This window comes from Lonchura striata, chromosome 10 (assembly GCF_050655825.1).
Source record: "Lonchura striata isolate lonStrDom1 chromosome 10, ASM5065582v1, whole genome shotgun sequence".
NCBI classification, from domain to species: Eukaryota; Metazoa; Chordata; class Aves; order Passeriformes; family Estrildidae; genus Lonchura; species Lonchura striata.
In genome coordinates this window covers 16755730-16780039 of record NC_140712.1, presented here as the reverse complement: position 1 = coordinate 16780039, position 24310 = coordinate 16755730, and the positions used below count along the sequence as shown (strand labels likewise).

At 44.8% G+C, this 24310-nt stretch overlaps 2 protein-coding genes and 1 pseudogene across 4 annotated transcripts in view; all 3 read left to right on the top strand.

Moving 5' to 3' along the window:
• Positions 1–15644, top strand: part of ABHD17C (abhydrolase domain containing 17C, depalmitoylase) — a 31898-nt gene extending 16254 nt beyond the window's left edge. Inside the window, exons 2-3 of the mRNA XM_021537590.3 lie at positions 8603–8782; positions 11880–15644. Of these exons, the coding sequence (XP_021393265.1) occupies positions 8603–8782; positions 11880–12099 (400 nt within the window). The 3' untranslated portion in view covers positions 12100–15644. The remainder of the gene's footprint in view (positions 1–8602; positions 8783–11879) is intronic.
• A 1061-nt stretch (positions 15645–16705) lies between these two features.
• LOC144246952 (uncharacterized) overlaps positions 16706–24310 on the top strand; it is a 50261-nt pseudogene continuing 42656 nt past the window's right edge. The window contains exons 1-2 of the transcript XR_014957541.1: positions 16706–18936; positions 22656–24188. The product of XR_014957541.1 is annotated as an uncharacterized LOC144246952 (transcript). The remainder of the gene's footprint in view (positions 18937–22655; positions 24189–24310) is intronic.
• CEMIP (cell migration inducing hyaluronidase 1) overlaps positions 22875–24310 on the top strand; it is a 101062-nt gene continuing 99626 nt past the window's right edge. For both annotated transcript variants that reach the window (XM_021537589.4, XM_021537588.3), the window contains exon 1: positions 22875–23003. The gene's annotated coding sequence lies outside the window, so the exon portion shown is untranslated. The remainder of the gene's footprint in view (positions 23004–24310) is intronic.

The window sequence follows — 24310 nt, the reverse complement described above, 5'->3', positions numbered from 1 at the left end:
AACTACCCTAACCCCCCAACTAGGCACACAATTACAGGGAGTAGTTTTCCTTATTTTTCAGGTTTGGAGTGTAGGATGCCCAAAAGCGCAGCGTTTTTGCAACACTAAAAAGCTGGTTGAAGTTTTAATGTCACATCAGGAGTTATGGGGAGTAGTCATCTTAGCTCTGCTGTATTAGAGCATAGGTTATGTCTGCAGTTACAGTGAAAACACTCCAGCAGGAGAGAGATGAGATGGACACTGGGGGTGAAGATAATGGATAACTTAAGAAGATACTATAGACTGAGCTGCTCTGTGAAAATAACTGATTTTTTTTCTGCTGTCTCATTTTATTTAAATGTACCTCAGAGAACGATTGTATAGGTTTTGTACACTGCTTGCAGTAAAGAGTATATACTAGAAGGAGCTGACTGATTATTTGTGAATTATTTATGCTGTGGTCATAAAGGTAGTGCTCAGTAGCCAGCAAAAGTTTCCAGTCTTCTGTATTCCAGGTTTATTTGCTACAGAGCATCTTAATTAAATGCAAAATAATTCATTAAAGTTAAGTCCAGTGCTCTTTTTGAAATAACTGGAGTAAAAAATTCATTTTATATGGCATCTGCCTGTTGTGTCATGGGACTAAATGGTGTGAATCAAGATTGGTCTAAGAAAGCATTTTGGAAGAAGCAGGAAACTGATGAGTAGAGAGTTCCCATGTTTGTTTAAATTCAAAACTATAATCTTGTGCCTGTGCTGTCTGCATAACTCCAGCTGATTTTTAAGGGTACTAAAGCAAAGGAAGTGGGGGGCAGTGGGAATTATATTTGAATATATCCATGTGTTTAGGTCTTATTTCCATTAGCTTCTTGTATTTAAACTTACAGTGGATTTGATTTTTATTTATCCATCTGATTAGAGAAATAAAACAAGCCCCAACATTTAGAAGTTGTTATTTAGGAATTAATTTAGGAAGGTTCTCACTCCCTCTCATTGCATAAGTGTGCACTGAGTTTGGAGTGTTATTCTCCTTTTGCCATAAAGCAGTGGAATGGTGAAGGTAGGAGTTCAAAGATGCATGAGACACATCATTGCTTGTTTTTTCTTGGATGTTTTACAAGAGTCCTTTTTGCTTGTCAGTGGCCTTCTTGCTTTCACTCAGTATGAAAAAATTGATGCTTAGAGGGGCTAAGTTACTCTATTACATCACATGCCTGTGGCACAAGTTCCTGCTTAAATTTCAGTGCACATTTAATGAAAACTCTTATTTCCTGCTTCCCTGCTGTCTAGGGAAGTGAAAAACCAACCAACCAACAAAAAAAACCAAAAAAACAAAACAACAAACCAAAAACCCAACAAACCCCCAGTCAGGCAGAAGCAACTGTTCAAAATGTGTTTGTTGTTTATACATAAAATTTCTAGTTCATGTGGTAGACATGGACTATCATAAACCAAACACCAAAATCAGTATCCTGGGTTATTGTGCTGGAGAAAAGTTACATTATAAATACAGTTGAGTCCTCAGTAAAAAGAGAAAACAAAGGTGGGTTTACTTTTTAGTTCCTTAAAAATATAAATAGATCTGCAAACACAGACTGCCTATTTTTTGCCTGAGGGAAAAGGAACTTCCTGGTAATGGTGAAGCTGGGGGGGGGAAAGGAGAGGTGTGGATTTACTGTTCAAGAGCACTTGGCTTGCTCTGAGTCCTGAGGAAGCAAGTTTTACTTTAGTCAGAGAAGGTGTGAAACATGACAACTTCAGGAGCCTATATTTGAGGCAGGTGAACAAAAGGTGACTTAAGGCTGTATTTCAAAAATGAACAATCTTTAGACAGACTAGTATTATTTGAACTTTTAAAAAGTCATCCAACTGTCACCCTGAAGCCACTCAGTGCAGATTAGCATAATTCAGTTAATTTAAAATGTAATCTCATTACAGTTTGTACTAGAGAATGCCATGAAATACCATTTACTTTTACCTACCCTGGCTGTTCAGGGAAGACTTGCAGTGGCTTCACTAATCAGCAGTGTGTAGATGCCAGCTTTTGTCATGGATGCTGGAGCTCTGCAGTGATACTCAATATCCTTGTCAGGACTTGGTTGAACTGTGAGCACAGTTCCCAGTGTTTGATAACAGATCACTGATTGTCACAGGACAGTAATCAAGAACCAGTTACAGTGATTTCATGCTTTGCTATAATTAAGTTACTGCAGGGCAAATGGTCATCCTTAGAAATGCCTAGAACTTGCTTCTGTTTATTATTGATATGAAAACAGGAGCTGGTACATCACTTGATTATTGCTGCAGTCACAGAACCCAGCAAGCCAAGTAGGAGTGTGATATTTGCTAATAATTTCCAAAACTGTCTGTAAGAGGGCATTTTCAAGAGTCGTAGATTCATTCTGTATTACTGTCAGCTTATATTGGTTAGCACTGGGGTTTCTCCATGATAATCAAATGACTCTGGTGTGGTAGTAAAAGTAATAGTGATATAAAACTGTGGTGGAGTCCTTGATTAAATTTCTCTGTCAGCCATTTAAATTATTTTGAGAGTAAACACATTTGTGGAATTACTTGTCTGCTCCTGTGACAGTGTGCTGGGACATAAGCCAGAAAAATTGGTCTCTGTCTTTCGCAGCTTCTTAAGCCAGAGTACAACCTGGTTTTGGCTCCTAGCTCCATGAAAATGTGAGTGAAATAGAGTGTGGTACACCATAACTTGAATTGCAGAGTACTTGTAGGCCTGGAGAGGAATAAGGAAGAGAAGGAGGAAATCTCATGATTTAAAGAGTCAGTGTCAGTAAAACAGTGAAGAATTTTAGACCTATGTTTGTGTGAATTCAAGGAAACTGGAGAAACTGGCATAGAGATGGTTTTTGAGTGCCAGGGTTTCCTGTGAATCTCGAAATCTGATTTTTCTCATTTGACAGTTCTTACGGTTAACTCAAAAAATCCTTAATCTAATGCCTTCTCTCAAATTCATGTTGGCATTTAGACTGAAAATCTGCTGTAATTTCTCTCATATTTTGGCTGACATGCTGGAGTGGTACTTGCTGAATGGTACTTGCAAAATGCAGTGTTTTGTTCTGATATTAAATTTCTTGCAATAATCATTATTGACTACATTGCTAGTGTTGATTTATTTTAATGTGAAGGTCACACAACATAAAATCATACTCAATATATGCAATGTGCTGTGTGACTTACTTAATTGAGCATTTTTGTTTGTCTTTCTACCCCCAAAATTAGATTTATAGATTCATACAGGATTAAATAGCAACTTATTTCTGAAAATATGTGTGGATATCTTATGGAAATGTATAATGATGCTAGAAAATACCTATCTGTGGTACTTAACAAGTGATCTAAATTTCTCTGGATTATGAAACTTAGAGATAATGCATTTTGAAAATATGATAAATAGTATTTTGTGACAAATGGGTTTATGCAAACAGAAAGAACCAGATTTGAATAGGTTCAGTACATGTATGTTCTAGTAAGGATGACTTCTAGAAGTCACTATTTCCTCCAAATTGGGGCGTGATTTGTGTTATTCCTGATGTATGCTGGATTTTCTTTGTATCTTGAAAACGATTTATTTAATTGGTGTTTGCTGGAGAAGGGAGTGCCCAGCTTCGGACTCAGTCCCCTTGTGAGAATGCAGGAGCTGGTTACCTCATTTTCCTGGCCTTGTAAATTTATGCACTTCATGTGTTGTAAGGAAGAACTCGCCCATCAGTCCCTGCCTTAGTTTAGCAGCAGTTAAACACTAAGTCTCAGCAGCATTATGGAGTGGGGTTTGTGCCATCAAAGACAAAGTTTGTGCCAAATGCATAGACAGTTTCTGAAAACTGATTTATTGCTGTTGTTGTATACAGTCTGCTCTCTATGCTTTCCTGGTCAGGTAAGGGGTAATGGGACAGCAAATACCATAAAAATTCAAACTGAAAATAAAAGGTGACTTCATGGATTCAGTAAGCCTGGCAAAAGGACTGGCCTCGTTAATGAATATGTATTTGGCACTTTTGAGGACTGGCAGCTTTGGCTGTGAACATTGCAGGGCTTCAGCTGTGACATGTCCAGAGTCCCTGCAGCAGCATTCCACTGGCCCTCTCCACTGAGCAAGGAGAGAGTAAAAATAGCAATGGTAAACTTTCCAGCTCTATGGCTCAAAGCTGGAGCCCTGGGGGGAGCAGGGATTCAGTATCATAGGCTCATAATTAAAGATGCTTTGAGGTAATACATGGTTTGCACATAGTGCTGTCATCCAGAAAGTCTGGGGTACTTTGCATGGCAGTTGGTGCCATCATTGCTGTTGTATGAGGAAAGTGAGGAAGGCCATGGCCCCAGCCAGAGCCATACAGCCAAGCAGGACAGCTAGAAGTCGTGTCTCATCCTCCTTTGCTATGCTCTCTGTCAGCAGTATTCCCAGTCTCCTGTATCCCACTGATCTGCTGGCATGACTGAGGTCTCTTGTTACTCTGGAATAAGTAGAAGAGTCTGGGGTGTGGATCCTTAATAACCATTTCTGTGCATGTAGTTCATGCTAGCATGGGGAGAACAGAATTGCTGGTAAACCTCGTTTGTATTTACTGAGGCAGTAACACAGGACAGAAAAAAAATCCCCAAACTACTGTTATTATAAACTGTAGGATGTTTTGGGGCCTTAGCTAGACCAGGCCTGAAGGTCTCGGTATGGGGAGCTTACTGCTTGTGAGCTTGCTGGGGTCTTTTCTGCACACACAAATGGAGTGTGTAAACCACACCGTGTTCTTCTGGTTTATTGAGACTGGAACTTTGAGTTTGCCACCTGTGTTTGTGGGTAAGAGGGAGCAGAAATGCTTGCATCATTTATACAGCAGTAGCTGCAGTTCTCAGTAATGGAGTTCCCTTTGGTAAAAAAAATATGCCTGCCCTTTTTTCTTCTCTTTTTTCCCCCTTTGTCAGAGCAGGGGTTTTGCATATGCCAATGCTAACTGAGTTGTTTCCTGCTTTGGCTTTGCTGAAGGCTGGTTTCCACATTGCTGTGTTGTTCTGCTTGTTTAGAACTCTCTGATGGGACTCCACAGGAGAAGTGCCCAAGCATATCCAGAAATTTTCCTTGGCTCTCCTGCTCCATCGGACGGAACTCTTTCCACAGAGACCAAAGCTTGTGTGTTTCAAGGAAGTTCTTTTTAGGGGCTGCTGTTTAGCTGATGGAAAGACTTTAATCCTTAATAGGGGAGCAGACTGTAACAGGATTCCTCTTTTTCCAGAGTATGTTTTTGCCTATTTCTACCATATTCTTTCCCTTTTTCTGTGTCACCCTGTTTCCCTTTCATTGCTGCCTTCTTCCCATGTCTGCTCTTCCCCCTTTTCTTTCACTTTCTGTATCACTGCTCCTGTTGTGCAAGGATCTAACACAAGGAAGTTTGCAGAGAGTGAGGAAGAGACCCAGCTTCTGCTTTGAGAACGTTGTTTTAAAGACCAAGCCCCCAGGTGGGTTTGTACCTGGGCTGAGCGGCGCTGCTGCGTCACCACTGGGTAGTATTTGTGAGAACACAGGATCACGGAGCCAAGCCCTGGCCCTCAGCTCTGAGGACCTTGCACAGCTCAATTATTCATGGCCTTTGCTCATGAGCTGTCCTGTGTCCTTTGGCCTCGGGATAAATAAATATTACATGTAGCTGTTTCTGCTGATGTTTGCGGTAAGCTCAATGTCTCGCTTGCTGAGTGATGACCTAATGGTAAAGGGCTTAAAAGATAAATCTGTTACAGTAACTCTTCTGTCTTGAGAAGGGGAACTGTCCTTAAATAAAACAGCCCCAGAGATTCTTTTAGTTATCAGTCAGTAGGAATATAAAGCAGAGATGGCATTTGCTCTAATGATAGGCTAAGAGTGTACTAACTCAGTGCCCTAATACCCTTTTAAAATTTTTCATTTTGTCCAGGTTGTCACATTTCCTTTCTGTGGAGTTGGACACTGAATAGTTGTAGTGATGAAGGGCTACTTTAAATTTAGACATATCTCTGGGCTTTTTTAATGATGCTATAGACTGTATCTGACTTTACCTGGCATACTATGAAACAGGTTTTTCTCTAGAATACCTGTTGCCACAACAGCAAGTTTCTCCCCTTACATTGTAAAGATGTTTTAAGAAACAAAATAACATCAAAAGGAGTGAGTCGAAAGCTGATCAGTGTTGGAGAAAATTGCCGTACTAAGGCAAATGGATGTGTCAAATTCTCTTGCCACCCTATGCTGTCCTGTTATCCTGTGATTCTCATTCAGACATATGCTTCTACATTCTGCTTATATTTATATATCATCTTTTAGAAAGGAAACTTCACATTTATCATGATACTGCAGTTCAGGATGGCATTGCAAAACCTACTAGCATTAATATCATTCCATGCCTGCTGAAACGCCATGTAGGGGATCATGTTCCAGACCTGTGTTCTTATTGTTTTCTTGTATATCCCTGATGATGATGAATTTCTGCTTGTCTTTATTATGATGCAGCAGCTGGCAGATAGGCTGGATGCATGTGGTGCCTTTGGGGTGCATACCTCCAGCCCTCCCCACCCAGCAGCTGGCATGAAGTCTGTGATGACAAAACTTTGTTCCAAGGTCCGGTTAACCGAGTCAGCCAGGCCCTGCTGTGTGCTGGACCATATCTAACACTAAGGGAGAAAAAGAAATCTGCTAAAAAAGCTGCACAACATCTCTTTAAAAACATCAGCCTGTGGCTGTGGTGACAGACTGCCAGCATCAGCTGCTGCTTGGTTACCAACAGGATAAAATTTTACTCCTGAGAGATATTTTTATACAGTTGCTTATTCATGTAACAGTAGATGCCAAAAGCACCCTTATGTTCAGCAGTGTAAAAATATTAAGAAAATTTCGGTTTCACAGAGGCTGCAATCTAATCTAGTTATACTTCATCATGAAACAAGGAAATCCCGACAGCCTGTAATTGCACTATTAGTACTGGATTATTCTTAATTTTAATTATTAATTGGTCTTTCTTCTTCTATCATTTTAATTTTCTCTTTTGGCACATACCAAATCATTTAGCTGCTTGAAAGTCGAGTCTTCTCCAGGTCTGCTGTACACCATGCAAGAAACTTTATAAGGAAATTGAAACCTTCCAGGTGTAGATGGGGTATAGCCTGAACTGCAGGGTTTGCTGTAGATGGTGTAGACTGTCAAAAAGACATGTTTTACATAAATTATTTTCTACTAGAAATTTGTGTAGTATTTGATTATACAGCTTGCATTGGGAGGTAGAGTTGACAGAGAGAAATCTTCTGGGTAAATACTTTATAACTGAGTAACAGCTTTGATTTGCAGCTTTCCTAACAAGTTCTGGTGGCCAAGTATTCTTCACTTCCATTATCCACTGTCACCTCCTTCTGTGCCCCTTCCAAATTCCTTTCTATTTTGTATACATTACATGAAAACTGAATTAATCTCATTCTCAGCTTTTTTTTGGGAAGCAGCACACAGGCTGGGACAGTTTCATAGACTGAATGGGAATATTGGGGAGCCATCCAGGACTCACTATGGACTCTGCATTTTATGGAATGATGTATTTTTATAGTTACAAAAGAAACTTGACCCTGATGCCTAGAAGGGCTGATCTGGAACAGAGACTAGACAGAGCTAAATGGACAAAATAGGTATTTATTGAAAGGCCTTAAAAGGATACACCTTGGGCAGCACAAGAGCCTGGCCAGGGCTACACCCAGGTTGAATCCAAGATGAATACTGGTCATGAGTTTTTACACTTTTAGAAGTTTTGGTTCATCTACATATTGGGTTCACTTGTCCAGTTATAGCTCCTGGTCATGAAGTCTCAACCCCCTGGCTTGTCCCCTTCTCTTTGCATTTTTTTATGCTTTTTGGGTAACACTTGTCCTTGGTTCCCTAGCTGGGAAGGGATTGTTTTTTCTAACTACCCTGTGAAGAGAACTTACTAACACTGTATATGAAGTTTCAGAGTTGCATATCAGGTAGCAGAGAATCTGAAAAATATAAAAGCTAAACTGAAGACATCAACCTATTTTAAACTGGTGAAGAAAAATTAAGAATATTTTATACTGATCAGTAACTGGAAAAATGAACAGACCTGTTGTCTTCACTATCACTAACAAGGCAGTTTTGTCTTCTTATTCCAACTGCAATTCCAACTGGAATTAAAGGTGGGCAGAGGAGTAACTGTCTTGTGTAATAGTGAAAGGGCTGTCATCCAGTTGAAATTCCTGAGAGTGCCTCTTGATAGGGGGAAGTAGCATTTATAATTTGTTGTGCTGTGGAATGAAAGACAAGAGCTGTTCCAGAAAAAGGTAAAGATTAATGACCAAATTGCCATTCCTTCTTTGAGGATAGCTCTCTTAAGCCTTAAGTGTAATATTTGGGTTGTTTACTTTGCTGGACTGTTTTAAAATTTAAACTTGTAAGTTTGTGTCTCCTAGGGACAGATTTTAAAGACCCACAAAGGATAAGGAGGGATGCTTTGGTTTTTATGCCCCTCTACTTTTGTTGGTTTGGTTTGGTTTCTGCATCTGTGTTGTGAAATTGATGTGAAATGTGTTGTGTCCTGGCTTTTTTGTTTTAAAAGGATCTTTCTTTTCTCTGCAGGTATGGTGTCAGTCCTGAGAACATTATCCTGTATGGTCAGAGCATTGGTACTGTCCCTACAGTGGACCTGGCATCTCGGTACGAGTGTGCAGCTGTGATCCTCCATTCTCCCCTGATGTCTGGCTTACGGGTGGCTTTTCCTGACACCAGGAAAACCTATTGCTTTGATGCTTTCCCAAGGTATGTAACAGGGGGTTTCTGTACTCACCATTTCTATAGGTGTTTAGAAGGGACTGGTGGTGTAAATAGATACTGAGACTTGTATTTGTTCCTCCCTGAGGGGGCTGGATCTTCTAGGATTCTGATTTTGTGACCAAAACAAAGTCGCTGTCCCATTTTTTAGAAGATATTAAGCTTGTTTTAAGAAGCTGTAGAAAACTATATACAACTGGTTTTAAGATAAAACATTTGCTTTTATAGTCTAGTTTTCACAGGAAAAACAATTGCAACAGACCTGGAGTACCCAACTATTTGGGAATAGTAGAGGTCATGGGCACAGCAGATGCTCTAGGAATCTTTCAGAACTTCTCATTTGTTCCAGTTTGAGTTATGGAAGACTATAGAAGGGGAAGCCAGTCTCTCTATAGCAGGGCAGGGGGAAGCACAGGTATAAAGCTTAGTGGTCCATGGAAGGGAGAAGATGAAACAGACACTCACTGAAGTCTTGATCAAAACTCAGCTTTACTTCAGAAATTCATGCTTGTGATAAGTATAGTAAGGAATGTTCATTGCATTTCTTTGTTTTATTTTGGTTACAACAGATTAAAATTAGCAGCTGTGGGAGGCCGTAAAAATCCATATGCCAGAACAGCTAGAAGGAATGGTGATGAAGTATAGTGGCTCTCACAGTCCCCATGTTTAGAATCCTTTCAAACATATTATTAGTTAATTAATTAACTTGTTGGAGGTGCAGACTGAATTTGAAGCTCTTACACTCTAGCTCGTTCATCATCCTCAAACCTGAAATCCAATATTTACAAATGCTTCTGCAAGAGAGGAAAAAACAAAGCCTTAAACTTAGCTCTGATTACAGAAGTAACAGTGATTAGCTGTTACCAGCCAAATCAAATAACAGTTTTAAAAAGAAGAGTGGGAAGGGGAACAGTGACAGCAGATGTGCTGTAGCACTTGAATATTTTGTTCTTGCCCTACTGAGCTGTTCATTGCTGTCAGTCTGACTTCCCTGGTACTGGGAGCAGTGAAAATAAACAGCAGTGCTCTTTGTGAATGTGTGCAGCTCAACTGTCTGTCTTCTCAGTGGGAAACAAAATAGTTCTGTGTGCACCTACAGTGAGTTGCTATTATGTGCATTTTATGTTGGGACTCCATGAGAATTTGGTTTCTGTAGATTTTTCTAGCTGCAGAGCTGTGTGGCTGAGAATACTAAGTAAGGCTAATGTGCAGTTTAAATACTGCTTTATGAGTTGCTGACTTGGCAATGGGACACCTTCCAATTTTCTGTAAAATATAAATAGTATCTGGCTTAATGGTCTGTGAATATATGTGAAAAAAAATGTTTTATTATATGAATACTGAAGTGAAAGGGGTTTCCTACAATAAAATAGAACTTAGTGTATAGCCACAAAAATTATGCATAAACATCTCTGTAGCTGTATGTAGCTGATAGATCTATTCCACCAGACCTCTCATGGGCTTAAAACTTCAGTTTATACAGCATATTGGTTGTAAAGTATTTACATTTGGCTATGATACTAATTTTGGGAGGAAAATTATGGGGAAAACAAAATCTGCATTATTCTGATGCCTCTTTTATGTTGGGATTTTTTTTTTTATTCAGCATAGTCGCACACATGTTAAATTCCACACAGGAAAAATGAAATAAAGCTGCATTTTAATTTTAAATAGTACCTTAAATGGCATGAAACTTGGAGTTTTTTTGAGAGCTATAGAGACAGAGACAGAAATGTATTTATACTCAGCTGTTCACTGGAGTACCAATGACAGTTCTCTAGACTGCTGAATGTTGAGGTTTGTGTGAGGCTTAGCACTTCAGTTTACATCTTATTAGTTAACTTTAAATTTTCATAAAACTTTTATGAACTTGTTTTTAAGTCAGGGTATGCTGGCATCTGTATTTTAAAAATATTTTTAAGCAGTCTTGATCATTTTGTAAAATCAATGGTCATGCCAAAATTGCATGCCTTCTCGTTTTTCAGTAGCAGGAAAATCCAAACACCTTTTATTAGCTACCATAAAGAAATAGATTTGTCCTCTCATAAAATTGAGTAGTACCAGCACTCATTTCTCCCCATTCCTCCATTTGTTGATGGAAGTGGAGCAGGTGGGTAGCTGAGAGTTCATTAGCACAGACTTGGAATCATTGGTAATTACCAGCATGAAATGGCTGGCTGGAGGTAAAAGCTGTGGCCTGCATGAGGAGAGTCAGAGAAAGCTGCTGTTCACTGCTTACAAGTTCCTGTGCTACCAGGATGATTCATAATTGGGGTTTTCTGGCCTGACCTCTTCAGTGGAAAGGTGCCTCTGTCACTCTTCTCTTCCCTCAGAACCCATTTTCCTGTGACAGGTAGTCTCAAGCTATATTGGTCTGCTGAAGGTAGCTGGACAAAAGGAAAAATATTACTCTAAAGCCACTTTGCAGTCACAGCTGGCAAAGAGGCTGGTTACATAAAGGAAAATCCTATGTGATTTCTCTGGTTTGCAGTTAAATATCCCTGTGTAATGCTCTTCTCCCACAGTTTTCTATTCCATTGTTTGAACTTAATCAATAAAACAGATTGTTTTCCTTTAGCTGAATCTGTCTGGGTTAAGATAGGTTCAAGCTCCATGAGCCAAAGATGGTTTTTTTGTGTGTGTTAATGAAATCTTATGACTGGAATGTCATTAATGAGTTCCTAATCTGTTAAATTGGAAGGTGATAATGTGTCATGTGAGAAGAGTCCATGCTTGCAGAATGTCCCATGGAATCTTACTTGCCTCACAGTGCTTTACGTGGTAGATACAGTAGCTCTTTTGGTGGGGGATTTTTGGGTGCCAAACTTTATGTGCATGCTGCCCACTCAGACTTGTTGTTAGCACTGGTGGGATGGTGGTGATGGCAGTGCAAGCTCCTTTTTCACACGTGTGTTTTGGGAATGAGCCCTGTCCCATTTCACTTGCGCACAGTTCCAGTGGTCTGCAGCCATTTAAAAACATGCCGTGCTAACTGGGTTGTGTGTCAACAGTTAAGCTTGCTTTCTCTAATGATGTGAAACTGAAAGGCCCAAACTGAGCTATGTCTTTCTTTTCCTTCCCCCAGCATTGACAAGATCTCTAAAGTGACCTCTCCAGTGCTGGTCATCCACGGTACCGAAGACGAGGTGATCGATTTCTCCCATGGCCTGGCCATGTACGAGCGATGTCCACGAGCAGTAGAGCCCCTCTGGGTGGAAGGGGCTGGGCATAATGACATAGAGCTTTATGCACAGTACTTAGAGAGACTAAAACAGTTCATATCTCATGAACTTCCCAACTCCTGAAGAAGCCTACCTGATTTTACCTCAGTTACTGTGAACGGAAGAAATTACCTGGTTTTGCACATGCTTTAACTGGATAGCTGTAATAGCTTTATACTATGAAGAAATACCCTGTCTTGAGGGTGTTCTAATCAAACATCTGATGAAATTTGTCTTTTCTATCTGGAAATGATTCTACTAATGCACACAAATATGGTCAACTACTGTAATTCCAACAATTTTTAGCTTCATTGCCCTGAAGGAAGTGGGAATCCTAGCTGCTTATGGGGACACTTTTTACCTAGTGCTGTATTAATCGAAGATCAGTTTTCTCTGTCTCACTTCAGATCATTTATAATTCTGTCCTACAAAGACTTTTTCCCCATTGTGTTCTCGGAGTGGAGAACACAACTGTTACGAGCTACAGCTTGTTCTGAACAATCATGGGTTCAATCTAAGGGAGTACTTTCTCTGTGAAGTTTCTAGCTGTATTGTAACTGGAAAGTTATTGTGATGAAGTTCCCCCTCCTCCCTTCTAGTGTTCTTTTGTTAACTTACTGATCTTCCCAAGTAAATTATTTAAATATACTTTTACCTGAAAATAAACAAACTACTATATGGGGCTAAACTCTGTAACGACCTCTCCATTAGTTGTATAAACATAACTGGAATATTCTTAAAGGATCTAGGGACAAAACTGCTTTTGTTTAAAAATAAATGTGTAAATTTACTACTAGAAAACTCATTTTAATATTCAGATTGTCTGAATAATAGCCATAACAGACATTTCCTTCTGTAAAGCATTCCTGTAGACTTTTTAAAAGTACTGTACATATTTGAATTTACATTGTGCATAGATTCTTAATTGGTAGTTTTAATTTAAGTCTAGTTACAATAAACTGCAAAATTCTGGTTTGTATATGATTGAATACATTTTGTTAAAATATGTTTTTATCCCTATATTATTTTGCTATTAAAGTTTTATAAAGTTTCCAGGACAAAAAAAAAATAGAATTTACACATTTATGTTTTGATGAATTATGTAACTAAATTTTCATTGAGCTGATCTTTTTAGTTTAGAAGTAATTTGATTCTTTGACACTGGAATCGCACAGATTATGCATCAGAAATGCAAAACACTTAAAAATTGTTACACTGCTAGGGTAGGTCTAATTTTTCCAAATTTAAAGGCCTTAAATGTACTGTAAGCCTCAGATTGTTGTATAAATTGATTGCGATTGATTGCAGTTTGTGTCCTGTTGCTAGAGAGCAACACAGTGATTGTAATGGAATAAAGGATGCATGGATTAGAGCTTACTCAAGTTTGGAATCTTATTTGGTGCAGAATTTTCATACATAAGGGAAGTGTAAAAGCACTACTTGATAGAGTAAGCTGGGTATGTAAATCAAATGTGCAAGAGGTTATGTTTAAATGGTGTTCAGCTGGTTCTAAGTAATGAAAAATCATGATTCATTGCCTGGAAGAAATATTTGAACATAGTTGTTATGAATTCTTCTAACAGGCCTGCAGTTAATTTTCAGTGCTACAAGTGTGCATTGTCTTTGATTATTGCCTTGGCCCTATTACTGCAAAAGGGGAAGAACTTGTATTTTCACTTCCAGTGAAATGAGGACACACATCCTGGTCCACATCACCCAGATCCTTAGACTCTGGATCTGGGCATCAGTGTTGTCTAGTTGTGACTTTTAACTGTCCCAAGCAGCAGGGCCCTCAGCAGTTCTTTTGGTGACTTTGCCAGCCAAAATTGTCAGGTTTTGCCTAATCACCACCTCAAGCTCAGCACTTCCTTCCTGTATTTTAAATAAATATTCAGATACTTGTCTGATTTTATATGTCTTTGTTGTAGCTTCATAAATCCACAATGATTTTCTTCCATTCCTACGTGTGTTCTTCCTGGGACTGTAGCCCTGTGGAAACCAAGCTGCTGTGTGTGGTACAGGTATTCAAGGTAGTGTTGAAAGGGTCAGCCTGTCCCTGTAGTGACTTGGGGATTTTTACCTAATTGGCTCTGGTTTTTTGGTATCCACATTGAACTTTGTGTTGTTCTGAAACCTCAGCCTGCAATGTTTCTTCTCCTCATGACCCTCTGTAGCTGCCCTTTAACAAACTGATATTTCTAACTGTTTCCCTATAAATTGACTTTTGATCATTACTTTTCCAACTCCTGAAGTCATTTTGTGACCCATCTTTTCATTTGCTTTTTTGCCAGTATTCCTCTGTTAATGTGAACCCTGAATATGAATTCAACATGGTCATTTATGTCCTGTGGTCTCTGCAGTTGCAGGAACAGTTCACGATGTCCTGACTGAACATGGATTTCCACTTGAACTATCTTTTATTTGCCTGAATTCCTGCTTAATTAATTCTCAGAGGGGCCTCAGTCTTCTGGCATCTGCATTGTCTGGTTTGGTTTTTGAAGTTCATCTGCATTAAACTAACACAGATGTTTTGTTCTTAATTAAAATGTTAATGGCCTATCATTGATCCACTGATATGGATCTTCCCTCTCTTTTAATTTATTTACCTGTTTGTTCCCGTAAATAATTATCCTTGTAGCCCTATTCTCATCCAGTAGTTCTTAAATCAGTTCTGATTTTTTTATAATTTTCTGATGTATGCTCTGCACAAAAGAAATGCTAATAAGTGGGCTGCTTTGTATTGTAAGCTTGTGTCAAAGTTTCAAGCATTTCAAAACACTGCTGGTCAACCTTGGAACTATTAGTTGAAAAAATGTGGCAAAGTAATGAAGATGAAGTTTCATCCATGACAGTGAATTTCAGGTCCTCATTATTTTAAAGAAAAAAATGTTTTAAAAATTTAAAAAAATATTTTCATTTTTAAATTGTATGAAAGGGGATGATGTGAGGTTATGAAAAACTAATTTTGGGCTAAAAAAATAGCCTGTTCCAGCAAACTGCTAACATGCTGTAATTTAAATGTATAATGTGGGCCTTTACAAGAACTTGTTATGCATATTTTAGAGCTATCAAGGTGTCACTGTAAAATTGGCTCTGTGTGCCTGGATAAATTATGCAACGGGTCTCCCAAAGGTGTGAGCAATCACTAATATTTTATTGTTGATGGGGATGCACTGTCCATTTTTCCTGTGTGATTGACTATTTTTGTTCATGTAGTGCAGCCACAGGTGATGTACAGTTTGTTTGCAGAAAGGTAAGATGTGGTACATCTGTTTACTACCAGTAGTTGTCTCGTGTTTGTACTTTGGAAAAGCCAGAGGAGAATATTTGTTACGGCTTCAAAGGTGTGGTTTTCCAAGGAGTCTGATATGTATCCTTTTAAAGTTTATGTAACTGTTAAAATTTAACTTGTGCTCACAGGGAGGCCTGGTACTTGTGTCGCCTCTGCTGCGGTTTTGTTCCTCGTTCTTCCATGTCACTCCTGTAACTTGTGCCAGCTCTGCTTGGGTGCTGACCCTGGAACTCTAAATACCCAAACCTGTATTTATGCTTAGCATTGTACACATCGATGAACTCTGTATTGCATTTGCTTTTTCTAAATGGTGCTAAACATAGAAACAGAGACCCAATGTACTTGTTTCCTCTGGTTATTCCTTCAGCCGGAAAACTTGATTTTTCTCACTCGGAAAAGGCTTTCTTCCCCAGGTCTATTCCTGTGAAAGCAAACTAATGATCTCAGTTAAGCCCATTTAACTAATTTCTGTATGTCCTATGTGGAACTCTCCAAACATTTTAGCTCTGAAATTTAGGTCCAATGTAGTTGTTTGTACTCCAGCACTGGGTAAGGGTGGGCACTCTGCTGTTGGGAATGAGGTCAGGCACAGAAACTCTCTCCTGGGTCTGTGTTGCTTTCCAAGTCCAGTGGTAGTACTGAGGTTAGATGGGTGTGAATTTCAAAGCAGGAGATTGTACTTGGGTCTCATAGCTTTGGTACAACACTAAAAAGCAGGAGCTGTCCTTGCGGCAGGAGAGTGAGCCCCACTCCTTTGACTCCGCTGTTTTACAGATGAGTTTCTGCAGTAATCAAATTAATTCAGAAGGTGTATGGGTAACATACCTGCTGTCTTAAAAAGAAAGAACCTCCAAGAAGACCTGTACACCATTAGTAGGTAAATTCTAAATTACCTTCTGGTTCCTGGAAGGGTAAAGGTGTTTTGGTCGGGGCTGGGAGCACATCACGTCTCTTTCTGGAGTAAAGCCGTGTGCGGGCTGCGCTCGCCCGGCGTGGGACGGGGCTGCGCTTGTCGCTCCAGAGGCTGGAGCATCCCCGCTGATCTGAGCTGTGCCCGCTGCCCGAGCTGTGCCCGCTGGTCTGGACTGTGCCCGCTGGCCCGGGCCAGCCGTAGCCCCTGTTGTGTCCTGGGGGATCGCCCCGGCCCCCGACCCTGCACCCAGCGGCGTTCGGGCTGCACTGCATTCGGCGGGGCAATGGGGATGATGGGGATGGGGATGGGGATGATGGGGGTGATGGTGATGGTGATGATGGGGGTGATGGTGATGATGGGGATGCTGAGTGCTGGGCAGCAGGTGCAGGGCGGAGGGCGAAGGCGCTGCCGCAGCCCCGGCAGGGCGGGGGCCCTGCTGCCAGCCCGGGCTGGCCCGGGAGAGGAGGAGGAGGAGGCTGGATCGGCTGGATCCAGCGGAGCCGCTGGATCTGAGCCTTGCTTTATCAGCAGAAGCAGCGGAAGGAGCACACGCCTCTGCATTACACTTGGGCTTCAAGACAAATATAGGTGGCTTGGTTTGCTGTACCTCTGTGTGGGTCTTTCGTTTATTTCCTCCTTTTGTTTCTAGGCCTTATTAGTTTAAGAGCTGCTTTAAACTAAGAAGACGCCGATCCATAGTTTTGCTTATCCTAAATGACGTTTTTCATGGCAGTTTGTTCTTGGAACTTGCAGATCTGCTAAAAGATTTAACATCACTTACATTTCAAGTGACACCACTGTAGCAGTGCCATTAGGAATGCTTTAGACCTGCCCTTTGGATCTTTCCCTTTGCCTCAGACCTGGTTCAGTGGGATGGCAGCATCCTCCTCTGCATGGACCATCTGTAAAATATAACTGCTAGGACTAAACTAAGTAATGCACTGTTATATTCCAGGGATGAGTTATAGCCATGAATGTGCATTTTGATACATGAAATTCCAACATATTAATAGAACACTTACGTAATACAATTACAACAGGCAAGAAATCCCCTGGACCCTAAGTCACAACTATCTGAAGTTGGTAACTTTAATCTTGAATCAAATAAATAACAATCCTGAAGCTTCTCAAACATGCTGATCTGGGATGCCCCTCTAGGAAATAGAAAAACAGTCTAAAAAAATTTGTTCTTGCTTGGAAATGGAAGGGAAAGCTTCAGGCACATTCCAGGGATCCCAGGACATGACCTCCAGCCTTCAGCAGTATGCTGTTACGTTAAAACATTCACCATTTCAAACACTCTTGGCAGGATGCCGCTGAGTTTTGGGTTCCTTGTCCCTTTTAATTATCAGAGTTTTCTTTTGTGTTTATCGTGAAGTCCCAGCCTACTTATGTTGCATGTAATTGCTTTATTGATCCATTCCTGGAGTGTAAATTGAACCTTTGGGCTCAGCCTGGAGGAAGGAGAGCTGGATAGGGGCACTGCTTTGGAAGAAAATTTAAGCTCCATAGAGTCCCAGCTGTCCCTTACAGCACCTTTTATCAACAGGATGAAGTTGCTGTGGCCTTTGAGCAGCCATAGCTTCACCTGGGTACACCAGAGTAATGGCTTTAATCAGCAGGCAGAGACAAGGAACAGCTAGAAAGCAAAACAGAACCTTTAAACCAAATTTATACCTGTTGGAAAAATAGAATCTGTGCTGGACTCTGGGACTGGACCAAAAGTGCAAATGGCTCAGTGGGAATGTAGAAGTTTCCTTCCCTAATCAAGTATAAAAATGTCTTTACCAAAAATAACAACTTGAACAACTTTTAAAATGTTTTTTAGAAAATTAATACAGAATAGTAAATTTTCTTTTGGTGATTGGGTTAAGTTTTTTTGGGGGGGAGGGAAATTATGCAATCTGAGTGTTTTTATGAATAATGAAGATAGTTTTCCTGAGCATTAAAGAGTACTTTAAATGAAAAGGTATATATAAGCATTATTGTGTTTTATTACCTAAAATCTATTTCTCATACATCTCTTGATATGACCTGTTGAAATATTTAGTGTTTGTCCAAGTGGTGCAGTGGTCTGTAGCCAGGGCTGCAGCAGAACATCCATAAATGTACTTATGTACACATATATATTTTGAGGAAACAAACTCTCTGGGATTCTTTGTTGTTTATGTGTAATAGGCTCACTGTATTTATAATTATTTCAGAACATAGCCTGAATCCTAGAAGTTCTCTGTGGGACATGGATTATGAAAGACTGTTGCACAGTAAGGAAAACCTTCCTGGGACTGTGGACTCTTACACACCCTCCAGCCTGTTCAGAAGCAGCTCTTTCTTGAGTTAGCACAGGAGAAGTTTGCTAAGTCAGACCTTGGGCCAGAAGCCACAAGAAAAACACTTGTCCTGTGAAGTATTCCTTAAACCCTAGAGATATACTTTAGTGGATACGTTTGGACCTAGCTTGGCCTGGAATCTCTCTTGGTTTTGCAGCTGTAATCAAAATGCCAACCTGCTCAAAATTCACATCAGTGTCCTCAAGGTGATCCAGCACAAGGTGAAGCTGTTCTTGCTGTACAAGATGCTCCAGCTGCTCGGGAATGTGGGAGTGTCTCAAGGCCAGCAGGCTGAGGCCTTCTCTCTGCTCCAGAAGCAAATGATTAAACCAAGAAAAATGCCAATAAAGCCCAAAGAGGAACTGGAAGATACACAAGGAGGAGATGTGAGTTAGGTATCTCAAACACTTTCTGGTGCTGGCTGACAGGAACGGTGGGGCGGGTGAGGGGTGGGCACTCCTGGTGCAGCCTGGTAGGGGTGGGTCCTGTGCTGTGCCAGGAACTGCACTCAGCACTCGGGCTGAGAGACAGCTGGGCCTGGGCAGGATCAGTGAAGGATGGGCAGGATCGACAGAGGATGGGCAGGACCAGTGAAGGATTGTCAGGATAGATAGAGGATGGGCAGGCTCCACAGAGGATGGGCAGGCTCCACAGAGGATGGGTAGGTTCTGTGGAGGATTGGCAGGATAAGTGGAGAATGGCCAGAACCCCTGGAGAATGGCCAGCACCGCTGGAAGATTGGCAGGACCAGTGAAGGATGGCCAGGACTGCTGGAGGATGGTCAGCACTGCTGGAGGATGGGCAGGACCAGTGAAAGATGGGCAGGACCTTTGCAGGACGGGCAGGAGCAGTGGAGGATGGGCAGGACCAGTGAAGGATGGCCAGGACCACTGGAGGATGGGCAGCACTGCTGGAGGATGGGCAGGGTCGCTGGAAGAAGGGCAGGGTCGCTGGAGGACGGGCAGGACCAGTGCAGGACGGGCAGGACCACTGGAGGATGGGCAGGGCCAGTGCAGGACAGGCAGGACCAGTGCAGGATGGCCAGGAGCACCAGAGGACGGGCAGGACCACCAGAGGATGTGCAGGACGGGCAGGACTACCGGAGGACGGGCAGGACCAGTGCGGGATGGGCAGGGCCAGTGCAGGATGGCCAGGACCACCGGAGGACGGGCAGGACCAGTGCAGGACGGGCAGGATCAGTGCAGGACGGGCAGGACCAGTGCAGGACGGGCAGGACCAGTGCAGGACGGGCAGGACCACCGGAGGACGGGCAGGACCACCGGAGGACGGGCAGGATCTTTGGGGGTCGCTCCGGCCGCGCGGGCTCCGGCCGGGCCGCGGGGCAGCGGCTGGGCAAGGGCGCCGCCTCCCGGCCGCCCGCGGCTCTGCAGGGACGGTCGGCCCCGTGTCCCCCCGTGTCCCCATCGTGTCCGTGTCCCCCCGTGTCCCCCCGTGTCCGTGTCCCTGGGGGCTCCGGGCTCCCACACTGGAGTCGGAGCTGGCGCTGCCCCTGCGGCGAGCCCTGCGCTGCCGGAGTTATCCCGCGGCGCCTCCACAGTCCGTGGGAACGAGGTGCTGTCCAGGGGATGCTGCCTCCGCTCCTCCTTCCTCTCCCGAAGGAAACAGGAAACCGCCCAGCGAGGGAGTGTGCCCGGGAAAAAAATCACAGAGGAGAACCCTCCCTGCGCTCGTGTGCCAGAGCTGAGTCCCTGGACAGGGATGTCCGTGCCCTGCGAGTCACTTCCCGCTGGCCACTCACTCAGATTCTTGGTTCTCTGCCCTGGCCTTACCATGAAGGTCTCAGCCATCGATACCTGCTGTTGGACGCTCCAGCTGTGTTTGTAGGCAAAGCATCGCAATCGCTGCGGCGTGCCAAGACACGGCACGGCCGAGGTTGTCTCGTCCCTGGCAGCCCATTACAGAAAATGACCCAATTTTGTTTGTTAGGAGGGTAAACTGCGGTTTATAACCTACAATAGCACCCACAGGAGGGTTGGTTATTTTTGTGAGGAAGAGTTACACCAGGCGTATGTTGGAGGCAGTGAGTGTTAGTCATGATTTCTCATTTGCAGGTGTGAGGTTGTTTGGGAGTGTTCTCACACTGTGCATGCATCCTGTAACAGAGAGCTGTGCTGCTGCAAAACAGAAATCAGCTTGGAAAAATGAAATCTAAAGAGTGAAAAGGAAAGAGTTTAGCTTCCAAGCACCACTCTACAGATAGCAATGGGGGCTTCTATGTTTACTTCAAAAAGAGACAGCAATCTTAGAAAACAGGGTGATATGCTCAGTCCCTTTTAGTCTGAAATTTTCTTCCTCAGGCTAGTGAAAATGTAATATGGGGTGAAATGGCACTGAATTCTTTAACCTGAGAGTAGTTGTCTCAAAAATAAAAATCAAACTAGTCTATTTATGGCTTAAAAAAAGAGAGGAAATGCCTTTAATGGATTTAAACAGTACTCACACCTTCAAGATTTTAGTTGCTCTTTCAGAAAAAGTCCCAGGTAAGCAGCAGTGACTTTGGCTTTGCTGATTGTTCTGTAAGGCCTACACAAAGCTTAGCACTAATGAAAGTGTTTTACATTTACCTCTACTATGTTAGATTAATTATTTATGCCTTTTATTTAGATTGAGAGTTCATGAAATCTTTTGCATGAGGTAAATATTTTAAATAATGGTGTATGAGATTTCTAGGACCCTGGCAGATGTAAAAGGCTCGCGTCCTCTAAGCAACATTGAGGTCAGAGAATTTAGCGTGTTTTAAGACAAAATACTCTTCTTGTCTTGCCTTGCCTGAAACATCCACCAGTAGATAACTTTTTCTTTAAAAACTGAGTGAAGCCTCCTATACTTCTGGTAACAGCTCTGTGCTCCCATGACCTGCATTCATATGTGTCATATTCAGATAAAGAGGAGGCACTAAGCTGACTAATGCTGCTTTTTTGGAAGGAAAATGACAAAAGCTATTTGAGACAGGAATAGAAGTGCCAGCACTAAATGACAGATGAACAGCTGGTAGCAAAGGTGGCAGCTCTAGGATTTCCCTCTATTTATGGAGTATTGAAACAAGGGAGTGTTATCTGGATTTATTTTCCTGGCCTGGATGTTTATCTTCAGATTCAGTAATTCTCTGTGTCCCAGGACCAGGCATAAGAGAGTGAATGGGTTTTGTTGGGCACAAGTGAATGTTGCTCCCTTACCAGAGCTGCTGTCTGGAGCATGGGGCATGGGGTTGTGCACCTCACCCACCCCCTCTGCTTCCAGTCTGTTCCCATATTTTGTCTGACAGCACTTGTTCCTTATTAACATGACTATAGCGTCTTTGTGCCCTCTGTCAGAAGAAATCCTGCACCAGAATAAATTTCAGAGGTGACAGATTGGAACAGTTTGACCAGATGATGGCACACAAATGTCTCTGTGGCTCTGCACCTCTTTGGCTTTGGCGCTGGGCAGCAGTAGTGGCTGGAACCATTGCCTACCCACTTCTGGCTTGTCCTCTCGGGATGCTGCACTCCCGAGTGGAGATGAGGGATTATGACCCTGGGGGAGAGAGGCTGTGGCTGCAGTAAAGCAGATACCTGGATTTATGTGTCATCCAGAAGGCCAGTTGTGCTGTATTTCAGAGTCTATGAAAAAACCTGATGTTGGAGTTCATGGAAAACAAACCAGTGTGTGATAGTCAGTGCCAGGTGTGACGGTGTGACAAGTGCCATGGCCACTGAGACTGGAACCTTCCAAGCCAGGAAGGCAGTCTCAGCACATGGGGGTTTTGTGTCTGTTTTGTCCGAGCAGTTTCTCTTCCTCTTCCACTCACTGCAGACTCTGAGCACAGGTTGATGGGGGGTGAAGTGGCAAATACCTCTCTGCTCAGCCGCTATCAAGGGAGATTTGCAGCTGCTGGGTTACGGTGTCGTCCATAGATCTGCCAGACACAGGACGGTACAGGGTGAAACACCCCCACGAGAAGGGGCCAGAGGGGTCAGCTGCCTCCCAAGAAGAACCACGGCATGCCAAGCCCCGGCTTGGGACTTCGGGAGCTGGGGACTGGGGTGCCTCAGCCCTCTGCCCTTGCAGAGACGGCAGGCACCAAGCTGCATCCTTTGCACAGGGTGGGTCAGCACAGAGCCGCGGGGAGCCCGGCAAGGAGCCCGCTGTCCCCGGAGCTCGGCGAGACCTCTCGGTGCGGGCAGCGGGGCATCGGGGCGCCGGTCCTAGATATACGTCCAGGCTGGAGGGAACGTCCCCGGCTGGGAGGAGCCAGCGGCGGAGCCGCTGTAAACAGTGCGGGCACCGCCAGCGGTTGGGAGATGGATATAAAAAGGGAGGCGGAGGGGAGGCAGCCCGAGCGGCGGAGCGGGAGCTGCCTGCGCCTGCCTGCCCCTGCCCTGCCCGTCCCGCCCGAGCGGCAGCTCCGAGAGGCTGCGGGCAGAGTCCACGGTCGGCGCTGTCGGGACAGGTAAGCGTCTGCAGCCGAGCTCGGGAGCCGCGGTGCCGCTCGTCGGGCGGCCGCTGGGTCCGCGCCGCGCCGGCTCCCCCTGGCCGCGCTGCCGCCGCGCTGTGCGAGAGCGAACGGGGCTCTGCTTGCGCCGGTGCGACGTTAAGGGAAGGGGGAAAAGGAGAAAAAGACAAAACCCAACGAAACCGAAACACATCCCAAGCAAAATGTGTCTTTTGGCGGCTCCGTGCGAAGTCGCGGCACACGTGTTGCGGCCGGGGGCGGCCCCGGGCTGCGGGACCGCCCGGGACGCGCCGACCGCGGGGAGCCCCGGGGAGCCCCGGGGAGCCGCGGCTCCTCCTGCCCTTCGCACCGGAGCCGGAGCCGGTGCCGGAGCCGGTGCCGCCGTGGGACGCGTCGTGGAGCAGCGATCGGCCGCAGCATCAGGTCGGTACCGCGCCCTCCGCGCCCCCTCGCCCCGCCGACCCCGCCGCCGCTGCCGCCGCCCGTTTCTTGCAGGGCCCTGCCCGGACGCCGCCCGCACCTCGCCCCGTGGCGACCCGGCTCCCACACCTGCCGGGCTGGCCCGGGCTGCGCCTCGAGGGCTCCGCCGCCCTCCGCCAAGGAGGTAAGCGGGGCGCCGCCCGCCCCGGAGCCCGGCTGCTGCGGGGATGTCCCGGCCGTGCCCGCCGGCACCTCCCGGCCCGGCGGTGCGCGCCCCCAGCCCGTCCGCTCCCCTCGCCACCAGGGCAGCTGGTGTTCGCCGACCGCCCCCACGGGCCGCCCATCACCCTGCGGATCCTCTGCATCCTCATCCGCGACGGCGGGGAGCTGCACATCGGCTCGGAGCGCTGCCCCTAAGGCTCGCGGGCCACCCGCTCGCTGTACGGGCGAGCCGACGGGGCGGCCCCGGAGCGCTGCGGGCAGAAGTTGGTGGGCGTGGGTCGCCCCTTCCGGAGCCGCACCCGGGCCCTCCTGGACAGAACGCTGCATCCCGGCCGGCTCCGCCACGGCCCCGACTGCTCCGAGAGGCGCTGGCGCTCAACCTGCGCCTCCCCGACGGCGGCACGGCGGCTGCTGGCGGGGCCGCTTCCACAGCTCCCACAGCCACTGCGGCCCGGCTCGGCTCTCCTGGCCCGGCAGCCCCGGCAGGTGGTGGCGGCCGCCCTGGGGAGACGCGGCCGCTGCCGCGGGACCGCCCGCGCCGCAGGTGAGGCGGGGGCGGCAGCGGCCGGGCGGGAGCGGAGCCACCATGGACAGCTCCGCGCCGCCGGGGGCTCGGCCCGACCGCGGGGCGGAGCGGGGCTCGGCCCGACCGCGGGCGGGGG